The sequence below is a fragment of the Pleurodeles waltl genome, chromosome 3_1, assembly GCF_031143425.1.
Source record: "Pleurodeles waltl isolate 20211129_DDA chromosome 3_1, aPleWal1.hap1.20221129, whole genome shotgun sequence".
Taxonomy (NCBI): Eukaryota; Metazoa; Chordata; class Amphibia; order Caudata; family Salamandridae; genus Pleurodeles; species Pleurodeles waltl.
The window spans coordinates 581,932,625-581,955,012 of NC_090440.1; the positions used below are offsets into that span (position 1 = coordinate 581,932,625).

The 22,388-nt window shown below is 42.4% G+C and overlaps 1 protein-coding gene across 1 annotated transcript in view; it reads right to left on the bottom strand.

The window, feature by feature from the left end:
* The window catches only part of IGHMBP2 (immunoglobulin mu DNA binding protein 2), a 219,196-nt gene that overhangs the window by 98,547 nt on the left and 98,261 nt on the right, over window positions 1-22,388 (bottom strand). Inside the window, exons 10-11 of the mRNA XM_069223024.1 lie at window positions 13,672-13,790; window positions 13,257-13,351 (exon numbers count right to left, since the gene is read on the bottom strand). Coding sequence (XP_069079125.1) covers window positions 13,257-13,351; window positions 13,672-13,790 — 214 coding nt within the window. The remainder of the gene's footprint in view (window positions 1-13,256; window positions 13,352-13,671; window positions 13,791-22,388) is intronic.

Here is a 22,388-nt window from a genome sequence, read left to right on the forward strand (position 1 = left end):
TATCCTGGCTTTGACTGGCTCTTGAAATACCTGTTGTGCGTGCTTTAACATGCCTGGAAGCATGGGAAGGGACAGGTAGGTAGTGTGTGTGGAGGATAATGTATTGAAGAGAAAATCATCATCCAAGGGCTCGGTGTGCATGGCGACATTGTGGTATGATGCCGCCCTAGCCAGAACCTGAGTGTATCTGGTGCTATCTTCCGGTGGTGATGATTCGGAAGGATAGCAGTCTGGGCTGTTATCTGAAATGGGATCTGGATCATAGAGATCCCATGGATCCCCATTGTCTTGTTGTGAATCTAAAGAATTTACAGGAGACTGTGCAGGTGTAGGAGTAGTAGGTGGAGAGACAAGCAGGTGAGGAGACTGAGGAGGTAAAAATTGTGGAGGTGGAGATGTTTGTTTAGGCTTTAGCACTTTAGCCGGATGAGCAGTGTCCAATTGTTCCTGAAAGGCCAGCTTCCTCTTAGACTTCAGGGGAGGTGCAGTTATGATCTTGCCAGTGTCCTTGTGAATGTGAATTCTGGCTTGCCTTTCATCAATGTCCTTCATCTGTGTGTGTTCCTCCGAAAATGTATGGCTTTAAGTACTTTCGAAAGTCCATGCTCCTCGGTGTAACTTGGCCATTTCGGCTCCGAAGCCGGTTTTCTCTGGATCGAAAGGCTGGGAGTGGATGTTGGACTCGGCTCCGAAAGCGATTTTCGAGGATTCAACTCGAAGGGTCGATGTTTTCCTGTTTCGGAGCCAGTGCTTCGGCTCAAATCCAAAGGCTTTGGTGGCGTGGCCTTTCTCGGTGCCGAAATTGTTGCTTGGTCACCGAAGGTCTTTTTGTGGGTCGAGCCATGGCCTTACGGCAGTGGCGTTCCCGAGACCTTATGTTTGGGCTTGGCTGGGACAGGGGCAGGCTTACTCACGTGCTGTCCTGCTGTGACCGGTCTGTCCTCCTCGGACTCCTGCTCAGAGTCGGACCCTCGGACAGAGACTGCGGTGTGCATAGTCTCCTCCTCCTGCTCTACATCGAGACGTTCAGTGCTCTTCGACGCCATTTCCAACCTTCGTGCTCTTTTGTCTCGGATAGTCTTGTTCGAACGGAAGGATCTGCAGGCCTCACAAATTTCCTCCTGATGGTCTGGAGAGAGACAGATTACAGACGAGATGTTGGTCTGTATATGGAAATTTGGCGTGGCACCCAGGACAAAAGCGAAATGGGGTCCGGTCCATGAGGCTTCCACGCGGTCAGCCCGACTAGGCCCGAGTTGGGGGCAGGTGCCTCCAAGGGCAACTGTACCAAAGTGTTGATGAGAGATGATACATGATCTAAACAATACCGACGAGAATTAACGAGTTATAGAACTTTTCCGATTCGAACTATCGGAGCGAAATGAAACACATCCGAACCTGATGGCGGAAAGAAAACAATCTAAAATGGAGTCGATGCCCATGCGCAATGGAGCTGAAGAGGAGGAGTCACTCGATCCCGTGACTCGAAAACACTTCTTCGAAGAAAAACAACTTGTAACACTCAAAGCCCAACACTAGATGGCAGAATATGCATAGCATGTGTATCTGCAGCTACACATGCCATAGAACATATATATATATATATATATATATGCATATATATATATATATATATATATGTAATTTGCTATGCACACCTACCTCGTACGTTAATATGTAGAAGTAGGTGTTTTTTTTAGATGTCGTTTTTTGAACTGATCTTATGTATTTGAATGTTCTTTTGTTTACTAGAGTGATACAGTGCTAGTACAGTCCTAATCTGTCATATCACACAGCTGTGTGTGTGTGCCTGTGTGTTAGTTCTGTCTGAAACTCTTTAATTTTAAACATTGTTGGAATATGTGCCAGACTTGCTTTGATTTCCTTTGCTCGATGCTGGTCCTCTTGTTGAACTATATTTTGTTCTGCCGATTTGCTTACCTTGGAAATAGACGTTATGCTGATCGTTTTGCATTATTAAATTTTTATTTACCATTGAGACTTTGATTGCTATTAATTAACTAACCACTTTTTGCATTCTGTAACAATCTTAATTTATAATAGACCTGTAAGGTTTAGCCCAGAAACCTGCCTCATGTAAGTTTATTTTATTGGCTTGGACTAAATCTTACGACGACTCAGATAATCCCGATCCTATACATCAACCCTCTTAATTGTTTTAATTAGTGTGTTGACACTTTTAAGGTAGACTTGTGAAGAAGACCAAGATGGCATGACATCTGCACTCTAAAAAAGAAACTGCAGCAGTTCTTTCTGGAAAGTGAATTCAGAACTGCAGTCACATAATGGGTCTGGATGGTGACAACGCTCTGCTTCCTCAGACTAACAGAAATCAGTCTGACTTCTCTGAATGGCATCCATGTTGCTGCAAGACAGCTCATTAAGGGCCTAAAGAAATTCAACAGCATCACCTCCACCACTCTGGAATGTCTCTGGCTTCACCTAGTGGTGCACACCGCTTTCAAGACTAGCTGCAGTGTCTAGAAACCCCAGAACGAGCAGAAACCCCACTTCTCTGGCTCACAAGCTGTCTATCTCTGACTGATGAGCTGTCCATCTCTGGCGACTTTCAGCAAACCAGCATTCAAACTCTGCTTGATTAGAGACTAAGAGAATTAAAAGTGAAAAAACAAGAATAGATGCACCCGGGGCCTGCAACGTATCAATCAGGACAGCCCCAAACCTCATTCAATTGGAAGGGCAATTTAAGGATAAATGAAAGCTGAAGGCACCACTCTTCGAAGGACACTACATGACACTGCAGTAATAAATCTGTTTTCCTACTCAGCTTCCTGCTATGTTAGCACTATATGAATATCACATATGTATATTCTGACCTAACGCAGCAAAACAGGGCAAAGTAAGCAGTTATATTTTCTTTTACTTCCCAGCAACATGCAAAACAATCATTATCTTTATAGCATTATTGTTAGAATGGATTTATAGATTGCACTGTCTGTCCTCCTTGGATATCACTTAGAGTCTGAGGGGCAGAAAAAAGTTCATGAAATTATGGACAGTGTAAATAAATAAAAATTCAAAAAAACAACAATAGGGTTAGAACAAATTATAAGGGATTTCAAGATGAAGCAAACAACTAAAGGAAATATAGTATTCATGTTCTGTTATACCATAGAAAGGTTAAGAAAATATGTCGGTTTATGCTTGTTTTGAGTATTAATAATTTTAAGAGTTGTAGGCTTGTGGGTACTGTAGTTATTTCTCTTCATCTATTGCTGGTGAAAGTAGAGCTTGTCAAAAGTTGCTTAATTTGTAATAAATGAGAGGAAGATGACAGTCCTCGCCTATGTGTCCTAATTAGAACTAATACCTTACTTTGTAAATCAAAGAAATGTGTCTTAGTTGTAAACAAAATAACGTATTATCTGCTTGACTAACATTCGCATTGAAATTTCACCACATACACCTAGCACCGAGAGCCCCTAATTACTGCAAATACATTCAAGTGATGACACAATTTTAGATTAATAGAACAAACCTTTACTAAACACGACTGCTCAGCTTGGTACTGAAGAAAATTATCTTAATGATCTCGCTTTGATTATGCTACATTTTTTAACCAACCAATGTTTTAGGAGTCTTTATGAAGTATATCCAACATCATGTATTTTTGTGCTTATGTTCCAAACATGACTATTTCATGGGGTCTTTACTGTTTTTTACATAGCTACGAATTTATAGTGTTTGGTAGATTGCAGACAAGTACATACTTTACATGGAAAAGAGTACGTACTTTCCATGGACTATGTATTCAACGCTGTCTTTACATTAGTGTGTTGCGGTTCTCCCTGAATATCCGCTGCTACCCACCCCCCTAAAAGATGGTCACAGGATGGAAGTGGATTTTATATACAGACAAGAATGGGTTCATTGGCTGCAGGACCTATTTGAGTATGTCTATAAAACATGCTTCTATTTTCAGTACTGATATGCAGCAGACCTGCAACGAGGGAACATATTCCAGGACCTAGATGAAGGCACCCATGTGGGTACGTTTATAAACTTTGCTTCGGTAAATGTTTTTGGGCGACATCACTGTATGTTTTAAGAGCATCCTACCACGTGAGAGATAGTACAAAGGATGTGCGTAGCGTCCGTGTTCAGTGAAACATTTATTTTATAACAGCACATATCTGTTGAAGCTCTTTGCTCATTTAAATATCTCTGAACTAGCCTTCATTCACATTTCTCATTGCAGTGAGTTATATAAGTACTCGGTGAGTTAGCCCTGTCACCCTTCCTAAAAGAAGCTTAAATGAGTGAACACATTGAATGCAACATGGTTAGTTTGGTAACTGCAGTGCTTAATTTTTAACATAGTGATTGCTGAGGCTCAAAATTTTGCTCAGAAACCTGCTTCCGGCGCTACTGAATGTCGGTATGCCGAATACCGAGGTCATGCAATCTCAATTCCATCTCACGCTTCTTTAACCCCTAGAGTGCGGGCGTCGGCCACACTACCTCCCTGGTGCGGGTCACGACCAGTGGTGGACACCAGGGAGGGCCTTTTTTTTTTTTAAGGCTGGGGATGCAGTAGAACCTCCGCGTCTCCACCTGCACTCCCCACCCCCCTCCCCCACCCCTCTGTGACGTCAGCACGCTGCGAGGTGTCCTGACGCCACATTCCCCCCCCCCCCCCCCCCCCGGAGCAGCGGAGGAGCAGGTAAGCATCCTTTCACTATACCTGTGGGGGGGGGGGGGGTTGAGGCCAAAATGGCCTCCCCAGATGCACAGATGGAAAGGGAAGAGTCTTCCCCTTTCCATCTATGCCTTTCTGGCACCGTTTCCTGGCCATTGATCGCAGCGCGGCTGCAATCCTTGGGCAGGAAACGCCCCTAGACACCAGGGATCTTGTTTTGGGGGGGGGGGGGGGTCTGCCCCCATGTAAATGCCCCCCCCCCCATGTAAATGCCCCCCCCCCCCCCCATGTGGGGCCACAGATAAAAAAAAAAAAAAAATTGGCGTTCTTCTGAGGGGCGATCGCTCCCCTCCCAGATAATAAAAAAAAAGAAAAAAAATGGCGGGGTCGGCCCTTCGAACACAGGCCGACCCCTGGACCTGAATTTAATCATTATAGTTTTCTGTTTTTTTTGGGGGGGGGGGGGGGGGGGAAATCGGGCGGGTCAAATAGATGTGATTTTTTTTTTTTTTTATACATGTGTGCTTTGCCAAGGGAAAGCACACATGAATGAAAAAAAAGTGATGTAGAGAGTCAGTCTCTCTCTCTCAAATATATATATAAATATCTTACATGTGTTGTTTTCTTTCCGGGAGCCACAATCGCCCCCCCAGGAAAACCACACATATATAAAAGTGATATATATATATAGATATATATATATATATATCTATATATATATATGGAAAATGTCACTTACCCAGTGTACATCTGTTTGTGGCATGTTCCGCTGCAGATTCACATGCAGTGCATACGTCTGCCATCTAGTGTTGGGCTTGGAGTGTTACAAGTTGTTTTTCTTCAAACAAGTGTTTTCGAGTCACGGGATCGAGTGACTCCTCCTCTTCGGCTCCATTGCGCATGGGCATCGACTCCATGTTAGATTGTTTTCCCGCAGAGGGTAAGGTAGGAGTGATACAGTATAAAGAAAAGAGATGTCCATGCAAATGGAATATGTATGTATATATATATATATATATATATATATATATATATATATATATATATACACACACATACATATACATATACAAGTGATTGTTTAACTTAAACGGCTACAGGCTTCCGGGGAGCTGGGAGGGTGCATGTGAATCTGCAGCGGAACATGCCACGAACAGATGTACACTGGGTAAGTGGCATTTTCCGTTCAATGGCATGTGTATCTGCAGATACATATGCTGTGCATAGACTAAAAAGCATTTGTTCCTCCCATAAAAGCGGTGGTTAGCCTGTAGGAGTTGAAGTTGCTTGAAATAATGTTCTTAGTACAACTTGACCAACTGTGGCTTGCTGCGCTGCTAACACATCTACACAATAATGTTTAGTAAATGTATGTGGTGTTGACCAAGTAGCTGCTTTACATATTTCAGCCATTGGTATATTTCCTAAGAAAGCCATTGTAACCCCTTTTTTTCCTTGTGGAATGTGCTTTACGTGCAACTAAGAGCTGTCTTTTAGTTTTAAGGTATCATGTTTGGATGCATTTTACTATCCATCTTGCTAAACCTTGTTTTGAAATGGGTTTACCAGTAGGAGGTTTCTGGAAGACCACAAATAACTGTTTAGCTTTTCTGAATGATTTTGTTCTATCAATATAATACATTATGTCTCTTTTAATATCTAATGTATGCAGGGCTCTCTCTGCCACAGAATCTGGCTGTGGGAAGAAGACTGGTAGTTCCACTGTCTGTTTGATATGAAAAGGTGATACTACTTTTGGAAGAAATTTAGGGTTAGTTCAAAGTACGACTTTATGCTTATGGACTTGTATGAACGGTTCTTAAATTGTGAAAGCTTGAATTTCACTAACTTTTCGCAATGAAGTAATTGCGACTAGGAAGGCTACTTTCCATGTTAAGAATTGTATTTGACATGAGTGCATAGGTTATGTGTACAGCTTGAGAGTGTATACAGGGAAGGACTCTACCCTAAACCCTGTTGGTTGCCCTCCCGTGTTAGGGGTCAGGGGTAAGATTGTATGGGAACTTGTCCAGCCACTTCTTCACAAAGGTTATAACCTCTATGTGGACAATTTCTATACAGGAGTAGAGCTGTTCACTGAGCTCTACAAAGCTGGCACTGTGGCCTGCGGTACACTTCATTGGAACCTCAAAGGATTCCCTTAGGAGCTTGTTTGCAAGAAGCTCCAGAAATCCCAGAGTACTGCATTACTTTCCAACGAACTGCTCGCAGTCAAGTTCTTGGATAGGCATGATGTATACGTGCTCACTACAATTCATGATGAGAGCACTTCCCCCATCACTGTTTGGGGTCAGATGGCCGAAGTCCACAAGCCCATCTGTATACTTGATAACAAGAAGTACATGGGAGGAGTGGACAAGAACGACAAGGTTCTTCAACCATGCAACGTGTGTCGTAAAACTCTCACTTGGTACAAGAAGCTTTTTACCCACCTGATCCAGATGGCAACGTATGCCGTCAGACAACCACAGGAAGACTCATGACTTTCCTTGATTTCCTGTTGTCTGTAATCAAAAGCCTCACTGCTGTTACAGAAGCAGCAGCAGCCTCCACCTCATATGTTCTGGAGGATGTGGCAAGGCTGCAGGAGCGATACTTTGCTGATTGCATTCCTAAAACACCCAAAAAGGATGGTCCATGTTGTCACTGTAAAGTGTGTTTGAAGCATGGAAAGTGGCAGGAGAGTCGCTATTACTGTCCCCAGTGCCCATCACAACCAGTCCTCTGTGTCCCTACTTGCTTTACGTTGTATCATACTAAAGCAAATATCTGGGAAATCGACTGAGGTGGAGCTGCAGTTGGGTAATTATTTCAGTGGCAGTGAATGGATACCGAACGCCCATGGGCCACTGCTTCGTTAGGCAAGGAGCCACAGAATTTTACTTCATCTACTTCATGAAATCATGGACTTCCTTATGGCCTGCTTGAGACCTATATCCACTGTCAGAACGTGGTAGGTGTTCTGTTCAATTAACATGTATTATAGTCCCCATACTGCATATGCTAGTGGACAGAACATATGCCACATTGTCACGGAGTACCCTGTGCGCCAGAATGTTAAAAGCATGACTGAATCCTGAAGTGTTTGTTAGGGAACTTATGTATGCTACACAAGGACCACCATGATTGCCAACGAGAACAAGAATAAGTGTAATAAGTCAAACAAATGTCCCGTCTAATATATATTCACCAACATTTCTATTTCTACTTGTTTGAAATGGTGCAAACTCAATTTGTAGCTTCACTTTCAAAGAAAAAGTAGAAGTGTTGGTGAATGAGTCCCACAGGATATTTGTTTGACTTTTTACTTTAGAGAGCTTAGGATTTCTTAACCAGCATGTCTGCCTTAGTTTCAACTGTAGATATGCTCGCTCATTTTGAGAAATAGGCCTCCCAAGGCATACTCGGACACCCCGAACTTGCATCCACAAACTAGTATAGGTTCACCTGTCAATTATACAGGATTAGTCAGGACTCTTTTGAGAACAGAGACATGAATGGGTAAGGAAAGCTTATGGTAGGTGTGCCTTCACAGGGATATTACACAGGTAGAAGGCAGATAGTAAAGGTAGTACAGATGTACATCATCAACAACTATGGATTCAAACCCATTGCTGCCATCCCAGCACTGAAGGACAATGACATGTATGGGTCAGTGTTTGACCTGCTTTTCATGTTCATCCTCCATCAGAATTTAGTAAATGTTCAGTTTGCTGTTTGATAAGTGCATTACAGTCACAGCAATGCACATAATGTTGGTTGGGACATATGCTACGTTCTCACTACCCTATTTCATAGCCTATGACCTTCTCTTTAGGTAACATCGTGAGAATTCCCCAGCATGTCTCCCTTAGTTTCGAAGGTAGATATGCTCACTCAGTTGGAGGAATCGCTTTGTACAGCATACTTGGACACCCGCAACTTGCATCCACAAATTGGAAGGAGTTGGATTTAGCACAGTGAGTGTGTTAAAGGTGCATGAAAAACATGTCTTCCTGAGCCTTGGGTGGCTGTCATGGGAGTCATAAGTAAAGGTTTGTTACGCATGCCTTCGGTAATGTTCAGGAAGAAGGAGACGGTTACTTGACAGGTGGTAAAATGTAGTCAAACCTATTCCGTTATGTGGTGTGTGAATGTGATGGGGCTTTGTCAGGCAGTGGTAACTTAATGTGAGTGGAGTGATTGGTTGGATTGGGCCCGTGGCCGGCGGTATGAAAGTGTTTGTTGTGCATGAATGGCATGTGAATGGACCATAAAAAGGTTGGTGCCTGGATGTGACTTTATGGCCCACCTTCAGAAGGCTTGGTTTCAATATTCAGATACTTTGATAAGTATTCATGATTTGAAACCATAATGTCTGGAGGTGCTAAAACCAATCAGTGTGAGTGAGTGGTGGGGTAACTTTAATATACTAGTACTAGGGGAGTCCAAGGGTGCAGGACTTAGGTTTTCCTTCACCCAGAATTCCCTTGAAATCACAAAATTTGCTTAAAAAACATTTATGCCTTGCATTTCAGTGAGCAGAAGTCCTGGAATCTGCAGGCAGCCACAAATTTTCCACCACTTAGCGTTCCTCTAAGTCTCCAGTGAAAAACTGCCTCACTTTAGTGAGTGGGCAAGTGACCACAACAGGGAAGTACCCAAAACGGATTGTGGAGACATCAAAATTACCTACCACAAAACAGTCACCTGAGTATCTGGTCCTGGGCTCAGCAGCCATATAGGGAAACCTACCAAACCCACCCATTTCGGAAAACTAGACACCCAAGGCAGTCCACGTAAGTGTGGCGTGTTTGGATTTCACAAAGTTTCTTACCCAGAATATCATGCAAAAGCGAAACGTTGATTAAAAACACTATTTTTTTCCCTGCTTTTTCATCACAGAAACTACAGGAATGTGCAGGGATCCTCCAAATTCCTACCACCCAGTGTTTCTACACTTGTTCTGATAAAAACACAACCCCATTTGTGTGCCTGCGCCTAGTGCCTGTGTCAGGAAAGGATCACTCCAGGGTTGACAGTAGCCCTCATGCAAAGACTACCATTGACCCTTGTGTGATCCATTCCTGTCGCGGGCACTAGCCTACCCACACAAGTGAGGTACCATTTTTATCAGGGGACCTGGGGGGAACCCAGGGTAGAAGGAAGTTTGTGGCTCCCCTAAGATTCCATAACTTTCCAGTGCCGAAATGTGATGAAAATGTGTTTTTTTTTTCTCCAAAATTTTAGCCTTGCAAAGGATTCTGGGTAACAGAACCTGGTGAGAGCCCCACAAGTCACCCCATTCTGAACTCCCCTAGGTGTCTAGTTTTCAAAAATATATAGCTTTGCTAGGTTTCCCTAGGTGCCAGCTGAGCTAGAGGCCAAAATCCACAGCTAGGCACTTTGCAAAAAACAGCTCTGATTTCTAGGAGAAAATGTGATGTGTCCACGTTGTGTTTTGGGGCATTTCCTGTTGCGGGCACTAGGCCTACCCACACAAGTGAGGTAGCATTTTTATCGGAAGACTTGGGGGAACGCTGGGTAGGAGGAAATTTGTGGTTCCTCTCAGATTCTAGAACTTACTGTCACCGAAATGTGAGGAAAAAGTGTTTTTTTGCCCATATTTTGAGGTTTACAAAGGATTCTGGGTAACAGAACTTGGTGAGAGCCCCACAAGTCACCCCATCTTAGATTCCCCTAGGTGTCTAGATTTAAATAAATGCACAGGTTTGGTAGGTTTCCCTAGGTGCCGGCTGAACTACAGGCCAAAATCCACAGCTAGACACTTTGCAAAAAACAGGTAAGTTTTCTTTCGGAAAATGTGATGTGTCCACGTTGTGTTTTGGGGCATTTCCTGTCACAGGCACTAGGCCTACCCACACAAGTGAGGTACCATTTTTATCAGGAGACTTGAGAGAATGCTGGGTGGAGGGAAATTTGAAAGTTCTGGAACCTAAGAGGAGCCACAATCACCCAAATGTGAGGAAAAAGTCTTTTTTTTTGCCAAATTCTGAGGTTTGCAAAGGATTCTGAGTAATAGAACCTGGTGAGAGCGCCACAAGTCACCCCATTCTGGATTCCCCTGGGAATCTACTTTCCATAAATGTATAGGTTTGCAAGGTTTCCCCAGGTGCCGGCTGAGCTAGAGGCCAAAATCCACAGCTATGCACTTTGCAAAAAACACGTCAGATTTAAATGTAAAAATGTGTTATATCCATTATGCTTTTTGGGGCGTTTCCTGTCGCAGGCACTGGGTAGGAGGACATTTGTGGCTCCTCTCAGATTCCAGAACTTTCTGTCACCGAAATATGAGGAGAACGTGTTTTCTTGGCCAAATATTGAGGTTTGCAAAGGATTCTGGGTAACATAACCTGGTTAGGGCCCCACAAGTCACCCCATTCTGGATTCCCCTAGGTGTCTACTTTCCATAAATGTATAGGTTTGCTAGGTTTCCCTAGGTGCCGGCTGAGCTAGAGGCCAAAATCTACCACTAGGCACTTTGCAAAAAACACGTCAGATTTCAATGTAAAAATGTGATGTGTCCATGTTGCTTTTTGGGGCGTTTCCTGTCGCGAGCATTAGGCCTACCCACACGAGTGAGGTGCCATTATTATCGGGAGACTTGGGGAACACAGAATAGCAAAACAAGTGTTATTGCCCCATGTCTTTCTCTACATTTTTTCCTTCCAAATGTAAGACAGTGTAAAAAAAGACGTCTATTGAGAAATGCCCTGTAATTCACATGCAAGTATGAGCAGAGTGTTTGAGATCTGGAATTCAGAGATGTGCAAATTACCACTGCTTCTTAACACCTTATCTTGAGCATACAAAGGTTTGCTTGATAGCTATTTTTCCACTCTTTATATTTCAGCAAATGAATTGCTATATACCCTGTATACAATAAAAACTCATCGCAAGGTGCAGCTCTTTCATTCACTCTGGGTACCTAGGGATCTTGATGAACCTACAAGCCCTATATATCCCCGCAACCAGAAGAGTCCAGCAGACATAACGGTATATTGCTTTCAAACACCTGACATCGCAGGAAAAAGGTTTTGTTCACCTCAATTTCAATATTTTTTTTATTTCAGCTGTTATTTTCTGTAGAAAAACCTTGTAGGATCTACACAAATGTCCCCTTGTAAAATTCAGAATTTTGTCTACTTTTCAGAAATGTTTAGCTGTCCGGGATCCAGCATTGGTTTCACACCCATTTATTTCTGTCACTAACTGGAAGGAGGCTGAAAGCACAAAAAATAGTAAAAATGGGCTATGTCCCATTAAAATGCCAAAATTGTGTTGAAAAATTTGTTTTTCTGATTCAAGTCTGCCTGTTCCTGAAAGTTGGGAAGATGGTGATTTTAGCACTGCAAACCCTTTGTTGATGCCATTTTCAGGGAAAAAACACAAGCCTTCGGCATCCCTTTTTCCCCAGTTTTTGAAAAAAACTAATTTTTGCTGTATTTTGGTTAATTTTTTGGTCTCCTTCAGGGGAACCCACAAACTCTGGGTACCTTTACAATCCCTAGGATGTTGGGGAAAAAAATGACGCAAATTTGGCGTGCATAGCTTATGTAGACATAAAGTTATGTAGGCCTAAGCGCGAACTACCCCAAATAGCCAAAAAAAGGTCTCAGCACTGGGAGGGGGGTGGTAGGGGGGGAGGCCGAGCAGCTAAGGGGTTAATACATCACAACCTCTTTATCCCACTCTCGCAGGTGGCTTTCACCCTTTGTCGTGATTTTTTCCATTCTTTCTTTTCCCCTGTGTTTTCCCCTCTGTTGCACTGGGTTAAAGTCAGTTGGGAAAAATAAGTGTTGGTTCCCAACCCGCAGCCACCAGCTGAAATTAAGCAAGGGTATAAAAAAAAACAGAGTTGGCTTTTTATCAAGTCTGTGTGTGCACCAAAATGCTAACTAAACACAGTTGGAGAACGTAAAGCGGTAGAACTACACAATGGTGGTGAGAGCAAAACTCCAGCAGCAGACTGTTATTTGTTCTCTCATGATGTGATTCTAAGATGAAATGTTGTAAACAATGTTTTTTTCTAGGATTTACACTCAATACCAGTGAAACCGATCTACCAGAGGCAATATTTTACATATAGGTCTGTACCTTTTCAATTTGAGGCTACCCTCCTACATATTCAAAGAGCTCCCCACTGGACTGCGTTCACACTGTGGAAACCTAAAAACCTTCAGGCAGGACTAAAATCCTTTGATGATGGAGGAAACCTAAGTGGGTGAGGTTTTGAGTCCTTTTAAAAATAAATCATTTTAAGTTAACAATCAAGTTTTCCAAAGTTCTCCAGACAATACTGCAGAACCCCCAGTGGCACTCGCATAGATAAACACAACATGCCTTTCCGGCTTAGATTGTTTCTTAGAGTAGCCTAGATTATATGCATTATGTTACAAAATGTTGATAGGGATTGTGGTATTCACTAGGCTTGGTGCTTATATCCAGTTTTCATTAAGTATAACAATGCATGTTTCTCTTTCTTACTATGTGTAACTATCCCAAACACCCGGTACATGTTTATGCTATGCAACGTAATAAAAACAACAGCTACCTGAAGATTGTATGGTGCAATGACAGCAATGTCACGAGCTTTAACACCAGCATCCACCAATGCCTGGAGGTGTAAACCAACGAGCCGAACTTCACCTGCAGCAGAAAGACACCATGCTTGAACAAATTAAAACAAGCAATAAGCAAAAAAAACACAAATCTGCATTTCTATTATGTACAATTTTCTCCAGAGATTTTCCCTAACCACAAAGTTGAGCGGAAAATGACAGGTTTTGCATTACATTTTTCACTTTTCAGAAATTTCTGAATCATTAAATTTAAATTGCCACCTAAAATGTTTAAACATTTAGATCAGGAGGTATTGATTTGTGCTGCAAAAATGGAACAGTTTGATGCAGACAACTGAACTCAAGTCACAGACGCAAAGTCAAATTAACATATTAAAATGATAATACCTTGGTTTCCTATGGACTGTTCATTTTCCTCATTAAGTTCTAAAAGACCACAACCTGCTGTGTCAATAAGCAGCAAAGGAATAGAAGTTTCTTCTGTTAGAACAACTCCAGGTAAATCCCTAACAAATAAATAATGGTTAGGAAGTCAGCAAAAGGAAAGCAATTCTGGGTATGTATAACAGTTTCATTTCAATTGTACTGCAGGTTGGAAAGCCTATAGGAACACTGTAGTCAATGAAAAGAAAATTCAATTAATGTATCATATTTATGCTATCTATCCTGCGAATTACGAGCACCTCACCTTAAACTACCTATTGAACCTAAACCAACAACATTATGCAAAAGTTCATTATTATAAAGTGACACTAACTCAGCAAGTACATTGATCAACAAACGATTAATCTGGATCAAGGGATTTATAGGTGGCTAAAGCTACCCATTTCCTTTCATTTATCTCTGCCAGTTGGTTCTGAGTACGTGCAATTCTCCTCATTAAATTTTCCATTCTGGTGATGGCCAAGTCTTTTTTTCCTAACTGGCTATATTTAACGTTGTCTTTTTACAGATTGCATGTTTCCTATCCAATGTACTCTAGTTATATTTCCCTTTGGTCCAGATTAATTGTTTGTTGATCATTCATCTTTTCATTTTTATTGAAGCATATGCTGACTTTTTTCCTTTTTGTCCCTTGAGTCCCTTTTCAGGACTGATGTCGTTGCTCATCTAAACTAACTGTTGTCCTGATGATGACCCGTTCAAATATTTGGGTTGAAACACCATTGGGCCTTCCGCCAATAGGAACATAACTCTAATATAAGATTATTAGTATTTGTACCCTGGATATAAAACATTGTGCTTTTCCTTTGTTGTGCCTTGCCCAATTTAAATACATCTTGTACAGTTTTCATCTTTATTCACTATGAGATCGATTGAGTGCTGACCACAGAGTACTGTTAACAGCAGAATATAATTAATTTTGTAGCAAATCTATGTAATTCTTTTGGTAAAAGGTGGGCTTCCTAATATTAAATTTGATAACGCATTCTGGAGTTTCTTTTGAAAACCTTTATTTGGATATTTACAATTATTCATTTAGCCTGGAACCTCTGCTTTACAGTTATATAACTGTTTAAAACTGGCATTTTCAGATGTGACTTAAAGCAGACTTTATCATTTAAATAACAGTTGTTTTGAGTCCAAACATGGCATTTCTACCTGCTACAAATCAGAAAATTAGCACTTGTTAAATGTATTAAGGTAACAGTGTTATCCTATGGGAGAGGTAGGCTTCACAGTAGTGAAAAATAAATGTAGGTGTTTTTCACCACCAGGAAATGTAAAACAGCACATGTTCTACCTTTTAAATACAATGCACCCTGACCTATGGGCTCCTTAGGTGCTACTTTGGAGGTGATATATGCATTTACAATGCAATGGGTCTCGCGTTTGCTTGAGTTAGAGCTGTTAATGTTGTAAATTCCTAACTAGACTTTTCTTGCCACTCAAATTGAAAATGAAAACTAAAACAGTTGACATAAGTGAGCCGATTCGAAATTGCCATGGCCGGCATGAGCGAGAAGGAGCGACTCAAAAGGAAAAAGAAGATTGCTAGCAGTCAAACGTATTGGCAAACGTGCAATTATCCATGTAACAGGGTCGATGGCCAAGGCGGTAACAAAACTGCCCCAAGGAGGGACAAACATAAAGCATTTACAGATGATAACAACGGATTTTTGGAAGGCAATCCCATGAACAAGCGATAGTGATGGGCGTGCTTAGCAGCCCACTCGACCTAAAGAGGAAGGTTTAGGCCTAGCAAAATGTTTATTTTGCCAGGTCAAAATGGCAGTTTATAACTGCACTACAGGCTGCTGTGGCATGCCTGAGAAAAGTTTTAAAGTGCTACTTTAGTGAGTGGCACGAGTGCTGCAGGCTTCCCAGTAGCATCTAATTTACAGACCCTGGGTACCATGTAGTAGTAAAAAATAGGAACTTATAGGTACATTAAATGTGCCAATGAGATGTGACCAATTTTCCCATGTTTTTACAGGAGAACACAAGCAATTTAGCACTGGTTAGACGGGGCAAAGTGCACAGAGTCCTAATGCCAACAAAAACATATTTCAGAAAACAGAAAGGGTGAAGGCAAACAGCTTGAAGGAAGACCACATATCAAGGATGTCAGGTCTAACAGGAAGACTAATATATACTTTTACAACAGATAATTTTATACATAAAACACATGCCAAATCTAAAAATAGGGGTACCTCAACACTTGGGATGTCTAGAAAATGAAAACATCTCCATAAAGAGTGCCGTTTTGGGCCTGTTGAGTATTGCACATCTGACCCAAAGCAAAACAAGACCTGAGGACGAAGCATGCCACCTGGGTGGGTGAGAGTTCTTGCATCCAGATAATAAACATTTTGTAGACCTAAAGAACAAGGGAGCCCTCAGAAGCAAAATATCTGATTTTGAGGCAGTTGGAATTGGAATGCCGCAAAATGTGTGATTAAATCGAACAAGGTTTTCAGAGCTCTGGATACCCAGAGAGATCCTGAAGACAAAAGTTCAGGCAGCTATAAGATGCCTTTCAAAAACCAATGCAGAATGCAAATTTACAAGGTCCTGAAGTTGTCTTGCCTTGGTTGATTCTCTTTTTGTGCATTTTCTGGAGCTCAGACAGCTTATGCACTTGAAGATGGAGAGCTGGATCAAAGCTGGGTCCACAGAGCAAATTGTTAATAGAGAAGCTCATGTTGAGTGATGTAATATTTAGAAGACATTTTTGGATAAATTGGGAAGCATATTTCTCTTCAGGTTCAATTAACTTCAAATAATCTCACAATTTCCTTCCACGTTGGCAGATCTGTCTCTGGAAGTAAAATCTGTGTATCATTAAGTTTTCATGCGTCTGACACATCAAATGTATTCCCTGCTTCCTACAGCAAGCCAGAAACCAGAAACCCCCAAAGTGCCAGTGAGTTGTGCAGGGGGCCAAGAACATAAAGAAAATTGATTTAAAGCTACTAAGGGCCTGATTACAACCTTGGAGGAGGTGATAATCCATCCCAAATGTGACGGATATACCACCAGAAGTATTACGAGTTCCATAGGATATAATGGACTCGTAATACGGCTAGTGGTATATCCGTCACATTTGGGACGGATTAACACCTTCCTCCAAAGTTGTAATCAGGCCCCAAGTGCCTCCTTATTATCTCCTGCTATCTTGACAGGGGATGGGCTGGGATGAAACAGTAAAAATAAAGAGTCTTTATACAAAAGCATTTCCAAAGTTATTGATGCAGAACTCAAAGCTGAAGTCTTTATTATTTGCAGTGTCTGTATTCAGGGGTTTGTGGGCCGACAGTTTTTCTTGCATATGGTGAGGAATGAGAGCAAGTATATGTTTGAGGCTCCAGGTCTGCACCTTTAATGTCACACTAGAATTGGGCTAGCCATGTGACTGAAATCTTGACAACTAGACAGGGAAAGAGCATGTGTGAGCAAAAAGGACAAGGATTGTAAGTTTCTATCAGTCAGTTAAGTCTCAGACATGGGGAATAACATGAGGTTGTACTGCTTTTAAAAAGGAATCTCGAGCCTTCCTCATGCTAAGGCTGGGCTGTTCCTATTGCACCAGGACCAATGTCTGATTTGCTACGGCTGATCTAATGTGAGATTACATTGTGGGTAAAAGAATGATGGGTTAGAATGCTACCTTGAGTGATTGCGAATGGTTAGACTGATTGGATGCACTTATCCCATCCCCTTAAGTGAGTTTGCTTTCCTCATGCTGCTATGAGAGTGTGACTGCTAGAGCAGCTAAGTTGTAAGCAGGTGCAACACAATTAGAAAGGGAACATAAGAAGAAGCTCTTCCACAGGGGATGACTGTTCACTGTCAGGCCGGCACATCCCTCTTAAAATGCAAGCAACAATTCATGTTGTAGACTAATTATTTTTAGGCCAAAGTGCAAGGCAACCAGAATCACATCCACAAAATTAGAGGGAGACCATATCAGTGAAGAGAACTAACTGATAATCTGCCTTCTGCTGACCCAAACCATTACACCAGAGGAACAGTGGAGAAAGCTGAAAAGTTTCACTGAGAACCAGATTTTGCATACAGCAAGCTTCAAGTTTACCAAGGCCTTGGAGCCCAACAGATTATTTGCCAGGACCGGAGCCAAAGCTTATGCTTTTATTTGTCTTGCTTTATTACTTAGTAGCCAATTAGACATCTGTATTAGATCATGTCTCGCATGAGCATCCAAATCAAACAACAATTGATGCTCACATGTATCAAACCAAATGTGACTTCAAATCACCAATCATATTGTATTATTATTAACAATAAAGTCTCTGCTATGCTCTTACTCATCCTTTTTTTCTGTGATGCTCAGACGTGGGGTTAAGAAATCTTTTCACTGTTATAGTCCCTTTAGCTTATTAAGTAGGACATAATGATTGCTGACATTACTTTATTTCTCATAGGATGCACATGTGCCTGATGCCACTTGCTCAATAGATTACAGGGCAGCAGTAATCTTTCAGGGTATGGAAGCAGAGCAGGCCAAATGTAGGCCACAAGTTAAGTGTGCAGACATCTCAGCCCAGCTAAAAACATGTATGGATATTGCCTGTGACAAGGGGAGTGGGCTTAAGGTCTGAAAGTCCCCAATGATGCTTGTGCTCAGTGCATCTTGAGCAGCAAAGCTTTGCGCCTCAGATGCACTGGCGGACCATACGGGAGTACAGCCGGCAGTTCAATTATGTTTCAACTATGAGGCACCACCATTTTAGGTGTGGATATATCACAGATGCAAGTAGAAGAAAGCAGCAAGTGAACTGGAACTTGGCTTCAGATTGGTTTCAGATTATTGACTCTTTGAATTCTTGACAGTGAGGCCAGGTAGTGGAAGGACAAGAGCTTGACCTCTGACAGCACCGTATCTCCTGAGCAGGCCAGAGACTGTGACTACTGGGACTCAGAGGAGTTAACACCTAAACACACAATTAGCAGTGAGCTTATCCGATAAGTAGTAATGGGGTTTGGAGTAACAGTATCCCAGGGAAGAACTTGGAGAAGGAAGACTCCTGCGAAGCACTGCCTGAAGAGTTTAGTGATGCATCAGCCCCTAGGGCATAAGCAGCTGCCAAGAAAATCTGGTGGAAAAGGACTATAAAGTCCCAAGAACCTCAGCCTCTCCCACCTTTTGATGTGACAGAAGATGGGCCTGATGACATGGGGACCAAACGAGGAACGGCAAAATAAATACAAAAATAAAATAAATTGCTTGGCAGCATTTGGGTACTGGTTATGAGGGATGCCATTCTATCCACATGGACACCTTTTTACAACATTTTTGGATATAGCTGGAAAGCAAACTTCCCTTATGGTTAATGAGGTACCCTAAAAAGAAGAGATAATGATGATAGCCACTGGCCCAGACAGGTCAGGAGCTCTCTCAGAGGGAAATGCTGATGAGGAGGCTGTGTATTCATCTGAGGAGTTCAAAGAAGAGAGTAATTCCAGTCCAGAATGGTGGCCCTCCCATACGATCCAGAAAAGGTCTTGTGTCTGTGAGACGGAGCCAGAGGGCCCGAGTGTTTGTTACTCTGAGTGCCTCACCAGGCACAGCAGGAGCTTTTAGACCCAGAGCAGCTTTATCACCTGTGCTCTGCAGAAACAGTGCCATCAGAGAAGTTTGCATGTTAAGTCAACCAAAGGCATTACGCAATCACCTAAAAGCAGAGTGTCTGAGATCTGGGCCACAAGATAGTGTATTTTCTACGGAAATAATCTTTGGACCTTACGAAGGGGAATAATCAATCCTGGTGAGCATGCCAGAATAAGGTGCTTGATAAAACAGGCCCGTCATGAAGATGCCGAAGGCGGCCAAAGAGGAAGGTTCCATGGTAGACCCTGAGAGCCTGTCCAGCTTGGTCCAGTGCTCTATACATATGCTTGGTAACACAACATGTTGTATCTCTGCCAAGAGAGGAGATCCAGCATCCTTAAAATCAACTCAAAGCTTGCATAGTTGACCTCCTCCAAAGCAGGTTTGCGGACACCTTATGCCAACGTTCTTTCAATTTTTTTTAATACTTGTCAATTTGGACAAGGTGCAGGCCTCTCTATGGAAAGAAGTATGGCACTGGCATTTTTGGAGGCTAGCTTGGCCTGGCGTTTCAAGAACTAAAGTCCCCAGAGAGGTCAAAGCACGCCCAGAGGCTGATTTAGGCAAGACCGTAACAGTTTTAGGGCATAGGCAGTAGTGGCTGTTCTCAGAGAGGAGCCTACAGTGAATACTCCAATGGTAGTGCAGGTAAGCCCTACTCATTGATTGCTCCCTGGTCATCTGGGGGCAGGAGTTATCTCTTTCTGCCAGAGGGTTTAGCACGGGTTAATTTGGGGTTTGCTAGTGACTTTACCCTGACAGGAATTGTTGGCACTGCGTGAGTAGAGTTTCACCCCCTTAACTAGTAACCTAAGTTCCTACACAACCCACATCCTAGCCAGTGCAGGTATGTCCCATGGCATGGCTGTTGCAGCCCATCTTCAGGCCAGTGCAGAAAGATGTATGTTCCTGGCCATTTCAGCCTTTCCAGGCCTATCAGCTATCCATCAGTGGCATAGCAGCTTCTCGTGCCACCAGTGATAGTACCAAATTGTGACCCACTGCTGCAGTGGAAGCTTCAGTAGACTTTTGGTGCGGTTCTGAATGGGAACCATGGAGACAGACCAGGAGACCAACTGCAGAAAGTGTCACTCCTTGCTTTGCCCTTTTAGGTAGCCCACTTTCTCTAAGTGTTCCTCAGGCCAAGAGGAGATGCAGATAGTTCTTTTCACCCATCTGAAGATTGGCGCCACGGGCCTGGGCCCAGCACTCCTATGCCAATAGACAACTTTGGATGGAAGCTTCAACATTCTACATGCCACAGAGCCTGAAAATGGTGTTCCCTTCACCCAAACAGGAAAGGAGTTGTCATGTTGTTCAAATAATTTGAACATATTGGCCCAGTGTGCTTAAAAATGTACCTTACCTCTGGACACTGTCAAAAAAACATCTTCACAAGGCATGCAGTGTACAATTAAGCAAAAGAAGTAATTTTACCTCAGGTTTTACCAATGCCTCTACCACCAGTGGTAGCCCCCTCCAAACTTTGAGTCTAGTTGTGCCCCTGACATAGGCACAAGTACGCTTCATAGTGATGGGTCAGCTATTTTCAGGGCTGTTTTTTGTACCGGTGCTGATCTGTACCAACAGAAATTTCTTTTTTTGCCAATGCTGAAAAAGATCACCAACTGGCACTGCCAAAGCCAAACGGTGGCCTACTCCTATCAAAAGCAAGGTCTACTGGTATTGTCAATTCCTGTTCAAACTGCACTGAGAGTGCATATCTAACTGCTGTCAGACACTACTGTGCTTGCGCACAATAAATAGCCTTTAATTCAAAACATTATATTCCTTGCTGCATGGCGTAAAGCATATTGAAATTAGCACAATTTATCTATATGAAATATTTACTACACAACGCTGCTAAAATGGGGAACAGTTTTCTATAACCATCTGCAGGTAAATATAATTCCAACCTACTCATTCTCCTTTATTGAAGGGGTATCATCAGGGACACCATATTCCATCTCAATTTTAAAGCTACTAAGTACAATTCGGTTCTCAGAGGACCAGGTTTGCTGTTGTGGTGCATAAATTAATCTCTGCCTGTTCATCTTAAGAGAAACTGCAACATGTAGTGACCTACTTTTTCTGACGTCTTGCTTTTATTGAAGGAGGAACAGAAAGATAATCATATTGCTGAGAGCTGCTTGCTACCTGGTTTAGCAACACATATAATTAAAAACACGGGCTGAAACTCATTAAAAAAAACAGCGTGATAAAAATACTGGGAACAGCAGACAGTGCTGTGTCAAACGCTAGCCACCTAATAACGGTTGTGGTCCAACGATACATTGCAAGGCAAGTGTAGGGTGTGGCAGCCACGGGATGGGGGGAAAAAGGAGGGTAGTGGATAGGGCTTCAATTTCAAATAATCTGAGCAGAAACATGATTTAATAGAGGTGAGAGAAGACAGCATAACGCCTTGGCTAGTACGTCAGCTATCTTTGCACAGCTCGGCTCACTCTCCGGCATCAGACGCCTAGTCTGCTGATGAGACCAGTGAGTGAACTGACTTACCTTCAAAGCAGTTACCTTAAAGCATGTTCCTGATTTTTTAGGTCTCGCCTATACAGCACATGTGCTGTGCTTGCGAGGGGTATTGTTTACAATAAAGGGCTTGACCCACCTTTGCTTCCTGTTTGTTGACTCCACTGTTCCTCTTATTTGATGGAACCGTATTGATCAGCGTCACTTCCTGTTTTGAATCTGGCAGCTGGATGAAGTACAGATCGATTCCTTTTGATTAATCTCTGCTCGCACTGCCATTGAGGTACTATTTTTAGGTTGAGCCTAGGCAGTGCGCATGGCTGTCTCTCGGACTGTTGTAATTACTCTGTGGGCTCTATACCCACCTACTGGCTTTTTATTGGCTGTTTGCTTTTTCTTTGTTTGCTATTGGTTTGTGGCATGCATTTGTCATGCCTCCTTTCGTGTTTATCCCTCCCAAAGTGCAGCGACCAAGTACAATCTTCTTACACAGGCTTTTTCTTAATAATATGTTAGTAGAACTATTTTTTTTACTCTTTGT